This window comes from Perca fluviatilis, chromosome 21 (assembly GCF_010015445.1).
Source record: "Perca fluviatilis chromosome 21, GENO_Pfluv_1.0, whole genome shotgun sequence".
Classification (NCBI taxonomy): domain Eukaryota; kingdom Metazoa; phylum Chordata; class Actinopteri; order Perciformes; family Percidae; genus Perca; species Perca fluviatilis.
In genome coordinates this window covers 4,308,715-4,326,710 of record NC_053132.1, presented here as the reverse complement: position 1 = coordinate 4,326,710, position 17,996 = coordinate 4,308,715, and the positions used below count along the sequence as shown (strand labels likewise).

General features: G+C 42.5%; 1 protein-coding gene across 4 annotated transcripts in view; it reads left to right on the top strand.

Annotated features, from left to right (window-relative positions):
* The window catches only part of aatkb (apoptosis-associated tyrosine kinase b), an 80,101-nt gene extending 62,364 nt beyond the window's left edge, over window positions 1-17,737 (top strand). For 3 of the 4 annotated variants that reach the window (XM_039788174.1, XM_039788175.1, XM_039788177.1), the window contains 10 exons: window positions 780-898; window positions 2,005-2,092; window positions 5,811-5,944; window positions 7,002-7,086; window positions 7,556-7,677; window positions 8,390-8,539; window positions 9,102-12,642; window positions 13,214-13,343; window positions 13,802-14,008; window positions 14,921-17,737. In XM_039788174.1, coding sequence (XP_039644108.1) covers window positions 780-898; window positions 2,005-2,092; window positions 5,811-5,944; window positions 7,002-7,086; window positions 7,556-7,677; window positions 8,390-8,539; window positions 9,102-12,642; window positions 13,214-13,343; window positions 13,802-14,008; window positions 14,921-14,949 — 4,605 coding nt within the window. In that variant the 3' untranslated portion in view covers window positions 14,950-17,737. Of the gene's footprint in view, window positions 1-106; window positions 576-779; window positions 899-2,004; window positions 2,093-5,810; window positions 5,945-7,001; window positions 7,087-7,555; window positions 7,678-8,389; window positions 8,540-9,101; window positions 12,643-13,213; window positions 13,344-13,801; window positions 14,009-14,920 lie in introns of those variants that run through there. The other variant, XM_039788176.1, reaches the window with a different exon arrangement.
* The last annotated feature ends 259 nt before the right edge of the window (window positions 17,738-17,996 follow it).

The window sequence follows — 17,996 nt, the reverse complement described above, 5'->3', positions numbered from 1 at the left end:
AAAATTGGCTCAGACTTGACCCAAGAACAACAGGAGGGTTAAGTAACATTTTCAATGCAGGGCATTCACTTGTAACAGAGTATTTTTACAGTGTGGTATGAGAACGTTTACTTAAATAAAGCATATAATGAATACTTCTTCCACCACTGCTTCTGCAGTCGCTGCAGCTGATGAAACGCAGCATCAGGGAGTCTCGCATCGCGGCTGTTAGTCTTCGCTCTTATCCCCGCCGTGTTTAAAAGCGACACGCTGACTTACCTGTAATGTCTGAGTGTGTAATGCCAACATGATCCCAGTGCCTTTGATGTCAGCGTGTCCCAGAAGTGATAGACTTAGCCCTTAAGGATACATTTTCCGCTGGTAAAATTTTTTTCAAAGTAATTACCCTCCACTGCAGGCTGAGCCGTGTGGTGAGGTTCCGTGTTTTTACAACCAGATAACATGTTGGTGTCGTTCTCTCTCGTTCTCTCCCCCTCTGTTTCTTTGTCTGTTTCTCCTCCTTTTCCAACTCCAACTCCAACTGTTCACTCATGAATGTACCATGCGTCCTCTCCATCCTTGCGTACCTTGACTCGGTATGTTCCATCTGTTTGTCTGCATTTTTCTGTCCCTGCACTCTGTCTTCGGATTCCCCCCTTGCATGGCTGTTTTATGTCTTTTTGTCTGTCTTTTGTCTAACGGTCACTCCCACTCATGCTCAATGGGTTTTGTTTGTGTGTAAATGTCCGTCTATCTGTCTTCCCTGTGTCGTATATATGTCTCTATCTGTACGCTTTCAGGTTCTGCTGGGGGAGGTGAACGCAGGCCTAAATACCACCCAGGTGGTGGTGAAGGAACTCAAAGCCAGCAGCAGCGTGCAGGACCAGATGCACTTCCTGGAGGAAGCACAGCCTTTCCGGTACATATTTAACCTCTGTCACCATCACCTGTCTTTCTGGTTGGAATTTCTGTTTTTCTCTCTCAGTGATGGTTAGAGTCAACTCATACACTCTAAGAAATAAATCCGTGAAATAACAGAAAAGGTTCTGGTAGCTCATTACCCGGACTCAGAGTTTGACAGCAGCATAAATACTAATATTGCACATATGCAAAATTGTAATGCGTGTGCAGGTTAATAAAAGATGAATGCCCAAAACTATTTCATCAGCAGGCAAGAGTTTTATTCAATTCACAACTTTAGTTTGTCTTTCCGTGGCAATACAGGTTAACAACGTTAACTACCTCAAAACAGTGGCATATGTATTAACACTCTGCTCCAACTCCCCCTTAATACAATAAAAGAACACATTTAAGGATAAAACCAGTACCAAGACAAAAAAAACGCATACACCCATAACAGCCATAGACAAAGACACATACCGGTCTAGAATCATTGACTATAAGAGATATTCAGACGAGCCTCACCGCGTCCGCGCGCCTTCCCACTATAAACACAGTACAAACAAACATTCACACACTTCATTCTCAAACCGTGTTCACAGTTCACATAACACAACAGTTTAAATATGCACATAACAGGATTCACACATACCATTATCGAAGCCTAAGCGCCCAAGAGGAAGCGACTGCCTCACGCTGCCAGGCAATCAGCGTCCAGCAAACGTTGCCCTCCAGCTAAGCTTGACGCTTCCTAATGCCGTTATCAGCAGCGTGCCCGGCTACCGTGCGCGCAACCACACCTGTAGCTGCAGCTCCTTACATCCCCCCCCCGAGAACATAAATCATTGCCCCGATGATAAGGCTAAGAGCCAAAAACTAAGTACCTGCCGGGTCCAATTCCTTACACGGCTACCGTGCACGCAACCACACCTGTAGCTGCAGCACCTTACACAATTAAGAAAAATAGATACTGTTATTGCACATTTATAAATAAATACTGTTATGCGGTGTCATAGTTCACATGAGATAGTATTTCCATATGTTAGTGTCGGTGTTTGGGAATGTTTGTACTGTCATAGTACAATGTGTCAACACTGACTTTGTACCCTGTGCTGTGATCTCCAGTGGCCTGCAGCACCCGGCTCTGCTGCAGTGTCTGGCCCAATGCACCGAGGTCACTCCCTACCTGCTGGTGATGGAGTTCTGTCCACTGGTGAGTATCCTAACCATAGACGGTATATAAACTGGACCAACAGATCCCGTGTCTCTGGACGGAGGCCAGTGAAAGATATCAGAAGTCTCTTTCCCGGTGCTGGCTGAGCGTTACTGAGCAGCCTCCAACTGAGCTCGAAGACGTAGATGTGACGTGAGCAACCTGTCTGAAAGTGTGAAGTCTTCTGGTAGCTGTGCCGAGAGAAATCTCAATCATTCCCAATCTTGCAGAGACGGAGAGCGTAGGTACTGTATATGCAAGGAGAAAACATAGGCACAGGCTAATTATTGCTAACTAAAATGCTAGTTAACATTAGTAATTAAACTTACTAACAGCTCATGTAAGTCCAAACTGCCTGTGAGCTTCTCCTGTACTATACGGTAATTCCTCTACTGTGTGACAGTAAGTCTCGTGGTTATGACACAATCGTTAGCCTATTTTTACAAAAGCGTCTGCTACGGAGCCATAACGTGAGCTACAAGGTAATGGAGCCTTTTATACATTGTCGTGTTTCTTTAGAAATTAACAATGGACAAATAGTCTTTAAACGCTTCAGATGTAAAGTTATTCGATGTCAAAGTGACGTCAAAATGAATGGGAGTCAATGGAATGCTAACGGCGGGCGATGGCTTGTTAGCATCAAAATGGCGCCATAGGAGCTACGGGTTGTGGAGAGAGACTTACCCCTTTGAGCCAGGTGTGGGGAGGAGGCTTCACGGTATGTGTCAAATAGATGAATTCAATTCAATTTTATTATTAAGTGTCGTATCATAACAGTTGCTTTCTGAGGACACTTTACAGATAGAGTAGGTCTAGAACATACTCTGTAATTTACAGAGACCCAACAATTCCCCCCAAAAGCAAGCATTTAGTGTGACAGTAGCGAGGATCAGTCAATAACGATTAAAAGGGCAGTGTGCGATGCTGGGAAAAAGATTATTGATTGGCCGGCACATTCACATGCTGCCTCCCCGCTCCCCCTCTACCATCAACTGACGCTGCCTGTTGCTGATTGGCTGGAAGAGTGTTTTGTGGCACGTGCACTCCTTTCTGTATGCTTTCCATTTACACAGCTAGGGCTGTGTTTTAACACCGGATTATTTTTCAGCGCCCACAGTAAAAAGAGAGCTAGGTGACCGTGAGGAAATATTCGCTGAAGTTGACAAAAAGTGTATTGGATTGGGGTCAGCCCTATGTTCCCACTGCCCAATGGTCCCACAGCCCAATGGTCCCACAGCCCTATGTTCCCACATTTCTAAGATTTTTCTTAAAATTAGGCCATATGTTCCCACAGCCCTATGTTCCCACATTTCTAGGACATTTTCAAAATTAGGTCTTGTGTTTTTACATTTCCCTTCAATTTAAGCCCTATCCTCCCACAACATTTTTTAGGGTTAAAGTTAGGGTTAGGGTTAGGGGGATACAATCTGATACAAATTTATGAAAAAGGAAATGTGGTAACATAGCGCCTAGTTTTGGAAAAAATCTTAGAAATGTGGGAACATGTGGGGGGCTGTGGGAACATAGGGCCTAATTTTCAGTGAAAAAAAAAAAAATCTTAGAAATGTGGGAACATTGGGCTGTGGGAACATCGGCACGCTCCCATTGGATTAACATCAACATACCTTTAAGTAGGAGTATGGATCTGAGAGAAGTGTTGCCTGCACTGTGGCGTAAATCTTCCTTTGTCGCTAACTGTTTTTATGTTAGGCTGAACTACAGCCAGATGGTTTGTTACACAGAACCATCTGAGAAGCCGTCATTTGAAACTGTTTTTTTTTTTTTTTTTAAATACTTGGGAGGCGATTGGATGAACCATCTGTCTACCACATCTGCCACTTTTGTTTTAAACGAACAGTCGCAGCCGCCACACACACCTACAACACGCCGTAGCTGCCAGTCAGTAGTTCCAACAGGATGCTGATTGGTTCAGTTTGCTGCTGTTTGAGCCCAAACACATGTACTCAAAGCCTGACAAAACAGATTTTTGTGTGATATGTGATCTTGCAGTTCTCGAGTGAACTCGTGATATCCTGAGAATCCATGAAGTGGATGCATGAAGTGGAATTGAAAGTATCTACAGGAAAGTGTGAGATATGTAATGTAGTTAATGAAAGCCCAGGTCAAGTCCTTTGACTAATGCCTTAAAGGTGCTGTAGGTAGGATTAGGAAGATCCAGGACTTAGCCAAAAAATTTGACCATCGACAACTTCTCAGTCCCTCCCCCCTTTCCGCTAAAGCCCAAAATGGTCTCCTAAGCCCCTCCCCCTACACGGGAGAATGAATGCGTGTGCATAAGCAGTGATTGACGCGCAGTTAGACACCCCCCCGGCCTTATTGGAGCATCTGAACAGGGAGCGGTGGATTTTTGCAAATCGCACTACAGGCTGTAGGTGGAGCCAGAGGAGCCAGTTTTTTTTTAAATGACCTGCTTCATGTAGTTCTACTGGAACATAGGGTCATTTTCAGCAAATATGACAGAAAGTTAGTTTTATAAGTCTTACCTACTGCACCTTTAATATTTAAAATGTCTGCGTTGTGTCCTGTAAGTGCATTAAAGAGATTGTAAGCTTCTCATAGAATGTAGTTTATGGGATTTTTTGTTAATTAACTTTGGCAATAAAACACTCTTGGCAGCTGCTGTAAACATTTGGCTGGTAAGCCCAAAGTTGTACCACACAAACTGCAGCCTAAAATGTACCAGCAGCTCCAACAGGATGGATTGGTTTAGTAGATTTAACACTGATATTTGTGGTAATATTGAACTAATCAAATGACTAAGAACTGTCTTCCTTCCACTTTAGATCCATCAGTTTTTTAGGGCTGCAACTAACGAATATTTTCAGTGTTGATTATTCAGTCGATTATTCTCTGGATGAATGGATTAGTTGTTCGGTCTCTAAAATGTGGATCAGTGTTTCCCAAAAGCCCAAGATGACGTCCTCAAATGTCTTGTTTTGTCCACAACTCAAATATATTCAGTTTACTGTCACAGAGGAGAGAAGAAACTAGGAAACATTCACATTTAAGAAGCTGGAATTAGAGAATGTTTAACTTTTCCGACCGATTATCAAATAGTTGGCGATTAATTTAATAGTTGACAACTAATTGATTAATCTTTACAGCTCTACAATTTTAAATTCCAACAGAGTATAAGTGGTGTAAATTGGTAATAGCTGATGAAATATATTGTTCACAGGAAAATCGATCCACTTAGTTAATGACAGAAAATGACCAAATATTATAATAATAATAATAATAACAAATAATACATTGGATTTATATAGCGCTTTTCGAAGTCCTCAAATATGCTTTACATAGGATACAAATAAAAACTAGCAGTAAACATTTATTAGCCTGAGGAGGTAATGATTGTTATAGAAATCTAATAATTTAGTGTGATTAGTAAAATGGAGGAGGATGAAGGCTCTGTCAAGAAGACAAATTTAGTCAAAAAAACATTCCATTATTCCCACAGATGGCCAGATTGGTTTCTTTATCCCGAACATTTCAATTGTAAAACTGAGGACACAGAGTTTGCTGGTTCATCTGGTGCACTTTCATGCAGGATTCCAGATTCTAACACCAAGCCAGATCAACATGATTGAACAAGAGCTGGGCCACTCTTTGTCCCATCAAGCACTGTAATGACACGACTGCCCTCCAGTGGCCAGTGGCTGCAACATACACATTTTTTATTTTTGCGTTCTGTGTCCAGGGGGATGTGAAGGGTTACCTCCGAAGCTGCAGGACCTCAGAAACCATGACCCCAGACCCCTTGATTCTCCAACGGATGGCCTGTGACATCGCCTCGGGACTCATGCACATGCACAAACACAGCTTCACACACAGGTAGCGAGCAATTTCTGCTATTAAATAAAAACATTACAGAGTTTCAGTGATATGGAAAGCTTTGCCATCAGATTCATCAAAGCTAACACTTGTGCAATTTAAGAAAGCTGTTAAAAGGTTAGTTTTTGCAATGATTTCCCTATGGGATGTCTTGTAAACAAACCATGTAACTCCTAATATTATTTTACCTTTCATATGTATTCTGTTGTTTTGATATTGTGTGTAATTTTAGAATTTTTTTTCCTATTTATTCTCTTTTCTTTTTTTTGTTTCTTTCTATTTTAATTGGATTATTTTATTTATATATTTAATTGTTTATTTAGATAGGGACAGTGTATATTAATGGACATTAGTACAAGTACACAATGTAAATATGCTAGAGTTAGCACCATAGCTAATTTTCATCTATTGTCCCCAAGCAGATACATAGAAAGAAAAACATAACAGATTAAACCCCGCTGAGGTTTTTTTTGCTCTCCATCACATCTTTTGTTGATTGTGTGTATGTTAATCTGTAGTTTTTGCATATGTGTAAACCAATAAACTAAACTAAAAAATTTAAAAAAGCACACACACACACACACACACACACACACACACACACACACACACACACACACACACACACATACACGTCAGAATTGCAACAGCAGACCCAGCCAGTATCTTATGTTCGTTATGATCAGTAACGTCTGCCTTTTGCTTCTCGGTTGCTTCCTGGAACAATATCCTGGTGCTGCCTGAGTGTTCCTTACAGACTCCAGCATCAGTGATTTTGTTGCAGGTGGTGACCCTCATCTCCCGAACATCTCGAGCCGGCACTCAGTCTGCAGCACCGTTTTCATTCCTTCATGTGTGTTTTCAGAGATGGCAGTGTTGAACTGTAGTCATCTTGCTATCTGTGAGATTTCTTTGCATGCAGGGATTTCTAAATATTGTTGTGCCTCTAGAAATATGACCCTCCTGTAATGTTCTGGTTTTGATTTGTCTGTTTATAAATAATTAAGAGCGGTAACAGCTGTTTATCCCCCTCCCTCCCTCCCCCCTATGTAACCAGTGACCTGGCTTTGAGGAACTGCTTGTTGACTGCTGATGTCTCAGTGAAGATTGGAGATTACGGCCTGTCCCAGAGCAAATACAAGGTCTGTTTATCAGAAACAATAGCACACAGTAAAATATGCAAACATAAACAGTCTTATTTTGCCAGCAAACAATTTCATTTGTTCAGTTTGTTGTCTGTCGCTATGCCACATAACAGTCACTAGGGTCAAATGGGCAAACTGTTTGGATGAGTGCATGAATACATAATTAAAGAACAGAGCTAAGCTTGTTAGAGATTTGCTATCTAAGTCCCTTAGGTGCTTTGCATCTGCAAAAGGATCTAGCATTTATTCCACCCAAGCGAGTTTCTACAGATTTTGAAGATTATTTCCAGAGGTGTTTTCATTTGTTATGGTATTAATATTTAACGCGTTTAGATGATACAACAATGCAAATTTAATTTGAAAAAGTAACACTTTTAGTCAGAATTAAATATATTGGCTGATATAAGTGAATAGAAAAAAATTCCAAAGTGTGATTCTCTTGTGTCCTCCCTGCCGCTCCTGTCAGGATGATTACTACGTGACTTCAGATCAGATGTACGTGCCGCTGCGCTGGATCGCTCCAGAGCTGGTGGATGAGGTGCATGGAAACCTGCTGGTGGCTGACCAGACCCAACACAGCAACATGTGGTAGGATACGCACACACACACACACGTACGCACACACACACACACACACACACACACACACACACACACACACACACACACACACACACACACACAACAGACACGCACACACACACGCACACACACAAACACACACACACACACCAGACACACACTCACACCAAACACACACTCACACGCAAACACACATGCACCAGACACACACACACACTCTCACACCAGACACACACACACACACACTCACACGGACACACGCACACACACAGACCCGACACATACTCACACCAGACACACTCACGCACGCACACACACACACACACACGCACCAGACACACACACAAAGATACATGCACAGTTACCTGTTCTGAAAAACAAAAACGTAAGTGAGATTTCATAGCATAGCGCATGGTTTTCAAATGTTTCAGGGTATAAAATGAAAAATAATTGACTTTATATGTCCGTGTTCACAGGCTGGAGTATGTTATAGTTTTTCGGGAACTGTCTTCAATTCTTTTCATTTTTTTGTGGAGTTTCCAGCTCTTGATACCAGCATGACAAGAGCAGAGGGCAGGCATGGGGGACTCTTTTGATTTGAACTCATCTATTCCAGTCTTAGATCTTGACAGAGTTAAAGAGCAAGTCAAATACCAATAAGACAGAGGGCGTTTAAATGACACATACTTGTTCTGATTACTGTTATCCTCTGTCTCAGGTCTCTGGGAGTGACTATCTGGGAGCTGTTTGAGCTTGGGAACCAGCCCTACAGACATTACTCTGACAGACAAGTACTGACCTACGCTCTGAGGGAGCAGCAGCTGCGACTGCCCAAACCCTTGCTCAAAGTGCCGCTGGCAGAGCGCTGGTGAGACACAAGCAGAAAAACATTTAGAAACATCTTTAAAATATTTAACAGTCCTTTAGAAGAAGCATAAACACGGCAAAACACAATATTCAGAGCAACACAATTACATTCCTTCCAGGATGAGTGGATTCTCATCTCTATTGCAGATTCAAATTATTGTGCTAATTCTTCTGGTTTTGCTTCCCTGTATTGGGGAAATTTTTATTTTCCAGTTGTCGCTTTTTTTATCCACGTTATTACAACTTAACTAATAAATTCTAGAGCCGCAAAGATTAATCAATCAATCGATTAGTTGTCAACTATTAAATTAATCGGCAACTATTTTGATAACCGAATAATCGGTTTGAGTAATTCTTTTATAAAAATTCTGATTCAAGCATATTTTCTGGTTTCTTTACTCTTCTGTGACAGTAAACTGAAATAAAAAATGATTGACAAAATAATCGACAATGAAAATATTTTTTTTTGTTATTTGACCGGAGTTGGGCACATTACATGTAGTGCACCAGAAAATTGGGATGTTCTCTTTCATATCTTGTGTCTGTTTTATTGTTTGTCTCAGGTATGAAGTGATGCAGTTCTGCTGGCTCCAGCCTGATCAGAGACCCACCGCAGAGGAAGTCCACTTGCTGCTCAGCTACCTGTGTGCCAAGGGGGCCAGCGAGGCCGAAGACGACTTTGAGAGGCGATGGAACTCCCTTCGTACCAATACTGTATTCAACAGCCACCGTGGGGCCTCGGCAATGTCACGAGACCACTCCTCATCAACATCATCCTCTTTCCCTCTCCTTGAGCAATTTTCAGCTGGTGATGGCTATCACTCAGAGTCCGGGGATGATATACTCACAGTCACTGAGACCAGCCACGGTCTGAACTTTGAGTACAAGTGGGAGCAAGCCAGGGCAGACCAATCGTTTAGAGCCCCGGACTCCTCTAGTACCCTCGGCCAGACCACCCATCATTTTCAGGAAGCAATATACACACCTGGGGGCTTCGTGGGAGGCTGCCCCATGGAGAGCCACAGCCATGGAGTTTCTCCTACTTACTACCAATCAAAACATCTACATGCTCCAAGCATACTTCCTGTCCTCAGTGCACACAGCCCCTCAGTAAGCAGTGAGTACTACATCCGCATCGAAGAGCCAGTAGACTGTAACCTTGATCCGGACTATACCATGTGTTCCTACAGCCCAGACTACCAGGGCAGCAGTGGAAGCTTTCTGACTGGGAGTGCCGACTCAGGCGAGTGCATTGCCTGCCCGTCACAGGCTAAGAACATGGGTCCCTATTGGTCAGCAGACATCCATAAGTCAGATTTGTACGACTCAAATGACTCAAGTCCTGCTATCTCCCTGACAATGGAGCCCCTTTTAGGGCAAGTGTTGGACAACAGCCCACTACCACCCTGGGAGTCTAGTCACTATGTGTCCTATAAAGACAGAGATGGGGGTTACTACTATGAGCAATCGCCCCCTTTGGGAATAGATCACTATCTAATTGGAGGTGAGGCCTCCAGTGAGCGTCATCAGGAAAGCTGGGGGTCAAGGAGCCTGCGCCAGGCCTTGGGTGAGTTGGAGAACCCGCTAGGTATATCCCCCGCTGTAAGCGTAAGTGCACCTCTACAGGCCTACAGAGACACATACCTGGACACAAGTCAGACCTCTATTATAGGAAAGAACGTGACAGGGGGCTACTACGACATGATGGGCTCCCTGAGAAAGACTATGCCCAGCCACAGCAGGCATAGCAGCCACTCTGTGAGTATTAACATGGAGACAGAGGGGGCACTCTTCATTGGGCACAGAGACAGTGATACAGAGGAGGAAGAAGACGAGGACATATTTGTGGAGAGACACACCTGCAACACTTGGCCTTCAAAACACCGCCACAGCAGTGTGGGTCACCACAGACGGGCTAGCCACAGCTGCAGACAAGATGCTTATGTTGATTTCCATTACACAATGCCAAGTACAGACATTGAAGACTCCTGGCCGGAGGAGCATAGCCTGGCCTTCCACTCTTTGCCCAAACCTATTGACTATCTTGAGACCCACCAGGCCAAAGATAAAAGTGCCTGCCTTAGTCTAAGTAAACATCATGCAATGGTGCCTTCAGACAACTGCAACGCCTACATCTACTTGTGCCATGAGGGCGAGACTCAGGTGCCGGCATCTGGAGAGTGCTGCCACTCGCACTTTGTTGACCCGCTTACAGGCTTGCAAGTCAGAAACAACGGCTTCAGTCACAGCTACGGTCACAGCAGCTACATCAGCGACAAGGCCATCGACATCCCAAGCAATGACGAGATCATCAATCTATCCCCGGCTCCAGGAGGTCCCATTGTGGCCAAACCAGCCTTGATGAAGACTGAGGACAGAAGAGAGCAGTATGTTGAACTTACAACAGATGATGCACTCTTCAAAGAGAAGAAGGAGCATGTAATCAAAGAAATCACGCAGAAACTACCAGATCACAAAATACAAGAAGTGACCCTGACAATGACTATGAGCACCCCGCCTCCTGCTGACAACATGCATGTGATGGTGGCCCTCACAGATCCGCAGTCAGAGGTGAGCCCCACTGGCGACAGCGGTGTTGACCGAGGAGGCTCCAGTGTGAGCCTCGCTGACATCCTTGACTGCAGTGACGACGACGACGACGATGACGACGACGACATCACAGATGATATCACCGACATCACCTCAGGCATCTTCGCTGACGAGTCAAGTGAGCTGAATGCTTCTCCGGCCTTCAAGTCACTACAGAAACAGGTAGGAACTCCTGATTCCATGGACTCCATGGATCTGCCATCTGCAGCCGGATCTTGTGAAGGCTTCAGCCCTGCGTCCTCCCACCCTTCCAGCTCACCTAAAGCTATGGACAGTGGCTATGACACAGAAAATAATGAGAGCCCTGAGTTTGTACCCAAAGAGCCTCATGAACCCCATGAACAACCTCTGGGAAAGCCTACCCTTGATACAAGCCTGGAGGAGGACAAGGAGCTGGAGGAGCATGAGGTCGAGGATAAAGTAGTGCCCACAGAGGGTGAACTATTATTGGGTGAAGACTTGGCTTTAGGTGCCTCACAGACAGGCAACCACATCCTTTTACCACTGAGCAATAAGACTCCATACAGAGACTCTGCCTACTTTTCAGACTATGAGAATGAAAGGCAGTCCAGGGATGAAGAGGAAGAACTGGCAGAGAGAGTAAGAGATGAAGAAAATGTTGAAAAGGAACAGCACATGGGAGAAACGAAGGGTGAGAAAAGGAAGAAAGAGGAGGAGGAAGAACTAAATGACACTGTAGTGAACAAAGATCTAAAACTTGAAATGAAACACATATCAACAAGAGGAACAGAATCCTATTCTCCACCAGAGATGGCTGCATATTTGACAGAAACGTGTGGCCAGCATGAGGCATTGGGGCTACCTCTGGAGCCCTCTGACACTGCTTCAATGGACGAATGGCCATCTCAGGAGGAGAGCTCATCCTTTGAAAACTGGGCAGCAGAGGTGGTGGGGGCCATGGAAGAAGCCCTTGGTGCCCTCAATGGAGATTGTACTTCCAACATCAGGGTAGAGGGGGATGAAGCGGAAGACTCTGTTCAAGATTTGGAAACAACAGGAGAGCAAGAACTCAAGACAATTCAAAACAAGCCATCAGGGATTTCCAGTGAAATCCTGCACACTTTACCCAAAGACGAGGTGGCCTTGCAGCACCAGGCAAGCATCAGGCGGTTTTCTTCTTCCTCTCCTCCACCTCCAGCTGCCCCTCCCCCTCCGCTCCCTGCAACAGAGGGCCGAGGGTCTCCAGCTGATGGGGAAGACGCGGATGAGGAGGGCGGCGACACTGATGACAGCGACGAGTCAGATGAGGAGCTGCGAACCTACAGTGTGCAGGAGCAGAGCGGAGGGGAGGAGAGCGAAGACGAGTGCCACCCAGTGCCCATTGTGATGAGTGACAACAGCGAAGCCCACAAACTGCGCAGCCTCCTTAAGATGCCAACGCTGCTTACAACGGACAACCTAGACGAGGAGCTTGAACGCAAGAAAAAGACTGTGTCTTTTTTTGACGATGTCACCGTCTATCTGTTCGATCAGGTGAGTGGCATTCAAATGGCTTTATTATTTATATAATATTTAAACCTGCATTAATCAATATTTTTGATTATAACATTAAGTTAGCATGTTGCTTGCTAATGTTAGAAGGTCATTACAACAAATGCAGCTATACAGAGCCTTTTTTAGTCTTAACTCATTGCTTTGGTTTTCTGGTTGTATGGTTCAGTCAGGGCCACTCTAATTAGTAAAAGCCAACAATTTAAATTTGATTCGATAAACCCACTGAACACCATCTGCCCAACAGCAAATGGCAGACACAGTTACAGAGTAGCTAGTGGGTGAACGTAGTTAATGAACTAGCAGCTTAAAACCTTGATATTTTTTCTCAGAAGTTAGTGGAGTACAGAGCAAGAAATGGAGGGAATATAGGACTTTAATTCATCAGATGAGAATAAAGGCTAATTTTGCATTAGGAAGTTTGTTAATACTCGAGCTTTAACAATCTTAAAAGCCAATGAACTGCTAGGGCTATGTATCTATCAGCTTGCTTTGATCTTAACTCTGTCTAAGATCATTTTCATTTTATTTTACTTAACTTTGCTGCCAATAGGAAAGCCCAACTAAAGAGTTGGCTGAGCATGGCTTCCCTTTAGGAGCAGAGGGTCGGAGTTCATGGAGCAAGTCCCAAGAAAGGCTTAATGCCTCTGATGACTCTTCAGATGGGAACATCTCAGAAGAGAGTAAGTACAAGAATACATTTATTAATTTAAATATAGTGTTAAAATGTTATATAGTGTAAAAATGAATCTGTGATCAATCTGCTTGAGCATCAAGACGTAAATGAAAATATAAACTAAATATCTTATTATTGCATATTATATTCACCTTATACTGTATATGCTTCCTCTAGGCAATTTAATTAGGAAACACTATTAACTTTCAATGTTACGCAGATGATACCCAATTATATCTATTTGATCAAGCCAGATGAAACCAATCAGTTAGTTAAACTTCAATATGCATTTAGGACATGAAAGCCTGAATGACCTACACTTTCCTGATGTTAAACTCATTTGGGTCTTCGTAAATTATAGAGTATGGTCTAGACCTACTCTATCTGTAAAGTGTCTCGAGATAACGTTTGTCATGATTAGACATTATAAATCAAATTTAATTTAATTTAATTATCTGCTCCTAGGTGCAGGGTATGAGTGGGAGGACGACTTCCCGCTGCTCCCTCTACCAACATCCTCAGTGGCGTCTGACTCCCCTCCAGCCCGCTCCATCCCTACAGCTCCGGACCCCAAACCCACCTTACAGTTCTCCCGCTTTACTGTCTCCCCCTCCAACGTGTCCCGTTTCTCCATTACTCACATCTCTGACTCTGATATGGACTCCGCAGGAGGTGGGTCACCTCTATCTCACAACTCTCTTTCCTCATAACAGACGTGATTTGTTTTTGATTAGGGGATTTACTGCCGTGATTCTCACATAAGATGAACTTCCACTTTTTTCGTCACAGCTGTTCAGATTTGAAAATGGTTTGTGAGTGTGATACCTTTTATTTTCTGAATATCTAGTCACCTTAAAAGACTGTGAGCACAAAACACAAAAGCATATTGAGCTGGATTATCCAGGAGTAGGACATAATCTAAAGTAGTTTATTCTGGCCTTCTAAAACACTTCTTAAATGTATACTACCTATGTATTGTCTCTGGAGTCCTGGACTATAAATGAGATAAAATTCAACCACCTGTGTTAGCCCTTATTAGTGAGATGATTTGCTGACAGCATTGACCTCTGGGTGCAGTGGAACATGTTTTGTGAGATTGATAATGTCCCCTGGATTTTCTGTGGATATGGGAGAATATTTTAATCAAAGTTAGTGTAATTTCTGGTGCTTGCTGTTTCAAATACTTAAAATAATAATATCCTATATAAACAGATATTTTTACTTTTTTACTTAAACTTGGCTCCTCTTAAGGTTTAATTTCAGCCTTGACTCTTGGAGTAACCCTAATGTAAATCTAGACAAATTTCAAATCATGTATGGACACGTTTTGGTTGTTAAAAGGCTACTTTAATTGTGTATTAGACTTAATCCCGGTCTGGGAAAGTAGCCCATTAAAGATGCAATTGTTGGCTACCACGTGTTGCCACAGACTTACAGTCAAACGTCCCACACCAATGAGATAATAAACTTTCTTGCCAAATTTCATAGAAATCTGCCAACATTTTGGAGGAGCAAGATGCCTAATTGCCCGTAAAGAGTAATTGTGTTAATTTATCCTTTTCTGCCATGTTTTGTGTTTTGCAGGAAGCAGCGAGGATGGGGACAAAGAATAACGAGCCATGGATATTTACTGCCTCTCATACAACAACTTGGCCTGCTCGCATGACTTCTAACTTATTTTTTAAACGTCAGGTTTTAGAAACACAAGACAGTGCCTGTTACCGTCTGTTGACACTTTTAAATGGTCCGTCTTACTGACCGAAGCTGAAAAGAGAATGTTTAATATATAAAATGTCCACAATATTAATATATGCTGTATGTATGATGTAAAGAATCAATGAAAGCAGGGGAAACTGGTATGTTGAATTGTGCATATTTTTTGGATCAAAGAGACACAATGGAAGGACAGACCTTTGCCACCTCTTTCACTTCTTAATTATGATGGGAAGCATTCGTGAGAGTGTGGAACCACCTGGACTTATGTATAGAAACAGGACAGTTGTGCAAACGGTCGCTGAGTTAAACTTTTCGGATTTTCAACAAGGGATCAGCACTTTGAACAAGACTTTACAGCTCCACAGACTTTGTACTTTTTAGGAAACTCCTTTACTTGTCTTAATTAATATCAACGAGAATCCTTGAGGTATCACAAGTAATATGATGTTAACATCTGGGTTCATTCTGAGATAAAGGACATGCTAGTGTAATAGAAGGAAGCAAAGGGTATTTTTATGGGTCATGTCTGGTTACAAAATGTTTTTTTGTGGAAACAGCTGATCGAACCTGGACAATGTGATATTTTGGACTATTTCTTTTGTATCAGGACCACTACTGCACTGTTTTACATAAATATGTGGCTCATTCTCTCCAAACCAAATTCAGTGCCAGCACCGCCAATCACAACCCAACACTCTTTGCTGTAAACATCAGGCACAACATTATCACTAGAGTGACAGGAAGTGGAGGAAGTCATTTTGGATTTAACTCTTATTAAAGGTTTAACAGGTTTTTCAAATATAGCAATGCATGGTTTAACTATCTAGTAAACAGTATCTATAAGAATGTATTGCTTCGAAACAAAAGGGGACAGTTTTTGTTTTTGTTTTGGAGTAGAGACAGGCACACATGGTCATGGAAATCCATTTTCATGTTTCCTCTTGCTGCCAAAACAAATTGGCAGCAACCATTCATGATTTGGTCTGCTTCATAAAAACACTAGTTCTCCAATAAAGACGTGGGCCAGTAGGGCTGGGCGATGTGGATGCAATCTTCATCACAGTATATGTAATGTCATAAAGTACTTTTTTCTGATCTTCACTTTGAAACGTTAGTTAAAAAATAAAATGTCTACTTTGAAGTTAAACACCTGCCAAATGAAGGTTCTTCATCACATTGATGCAAAGATCCCGTAACTCCAATATTGCCAGAATTCATAATAGTAATAGAAGGTCAGTCTATATCATCATATTGCCCAACCCTACAGGCCAATATATATCAAAATACAAACTCGCACAACAATATTAAAAAGTCTGTTAAATTCTATTTTTGTCTGCACAGAGGTCAGTCTGAACAAGCGTGCTTATGCGTATGTAAATCAGCACATTTTACATCCAGTATTTCTCAGCTTCTGCCTGTTCCTACAAGAGAAATGAGAACAGCTGCCTGACACTACTGTTACTCTCACTTGCTGTATATTGGCTACACTGAGCTTGTTTGGAGCGGTTTTGTACTATGATTGTGGTATTAAGCTAAACTGTTGAACCTTTTCAGATTCAAAAGAAAAAAAATGTTTGTTCTAACTGATTACGATTTGGGTTATTTACATATGAAACAGGAATGAGATTTAATGGCACTTGAAAGCGGAAATATTCAAAAACAAACTTGTTGTTGAGCCATGTTGCTTTGAGGTGGAACAGATCAATTCAGTGTTAAAGCTTTAGTGCGTAACTTTGTGATATTAATGAACGTCCATTACATTCAAGCCGTTGCCAAATGAGTTGCTACAAAGCTAATTAGGACTATCATCTCCACACAACTCTCTCTGGATTTCTCAGTATTGCTATGTTCAGAAAATGGTGTCGAGACTTTCGCGTGCAAAAAAATCAAGCGAAGATAATTACCTCTTCTGAAGAGTCCATCATGTTTTTTTAATCCTCCGTGTCCTCCTTGGTTACAAGCGACTGCGTGGAGGAGGGGGGGAGGGGGTGGTGCGGGATCACGGATGGCTTGGATCATGTGGACTCACCCACAGTTTTGTTGTCATTACTTAGAATTCCTCATGGGGGAGACAGAAACTACGCACTATAGCTTTAAGTCTTATTTGTCTGGTCAGCTGGTTGAAAGGCAATCAAGGGCTGATGTCATGATCACGAAATGTTACAATGCTTTGCTTTCTGTGTGTATAAATGTAAGGAAGTGAAATGGAAGGTGTGGCTGATGAGCTGTTGGTTTGGCTGCTGTTTCAAAGCTGTCTTTAAGTGTTTGTTTGCCTCCCAAGGCTTTACTATTCTGTAACAGTTTAGCATAGACCCATCTACCGTAGGCTGCTGTCCGTAATATTTTTGTATCTCGACAAGAATACTTTTAGGAGTATTGATGTACTGTACCTGTACAGATGGGAAGGTTATAAATAATAATATATGTCTCTTATGTTTTATTGTTGCCAAAGAGATGTGTTGTTGTGGTTCAGGGGCAACAGTTGGTGTTGTTTTCACCCCAAAATGAAGACCGAGAGGAGGAACATTACAAGAGCTTTGGCCTGGCCGTTAAAAAGAGGTGCAGGTGAAGATTTGGTTTGCGATACTGTCAGGAACATGTGCCCCCCACACTGACCTGGTCACATCATTACTTTCTGTACCTTCTATCAATATAAATAAAGTCTGTTTTACACATCTTAAGATATCCTTTGACCCTTTGCTAATTTTCTTCAAAAAGAAAAGATCATTCTGTCCACATTAGGAGAGAACAGAATTCACTCTGGTATTAATGTTTTCCACACGGAGGTTTAACCCTTGTGTTGTCTCATCGTCGACCACCCCTTCAGGGTCCAAATTTTAAATTCAAACTTTTTTTCAACATTTTGTTGTTCTTTTTTAACACTTGTCGCTTTCCCCGCTGTTTTGCACTTGTTCGGCGTTTTTGAAGCTTTCCCCGAGGTTTT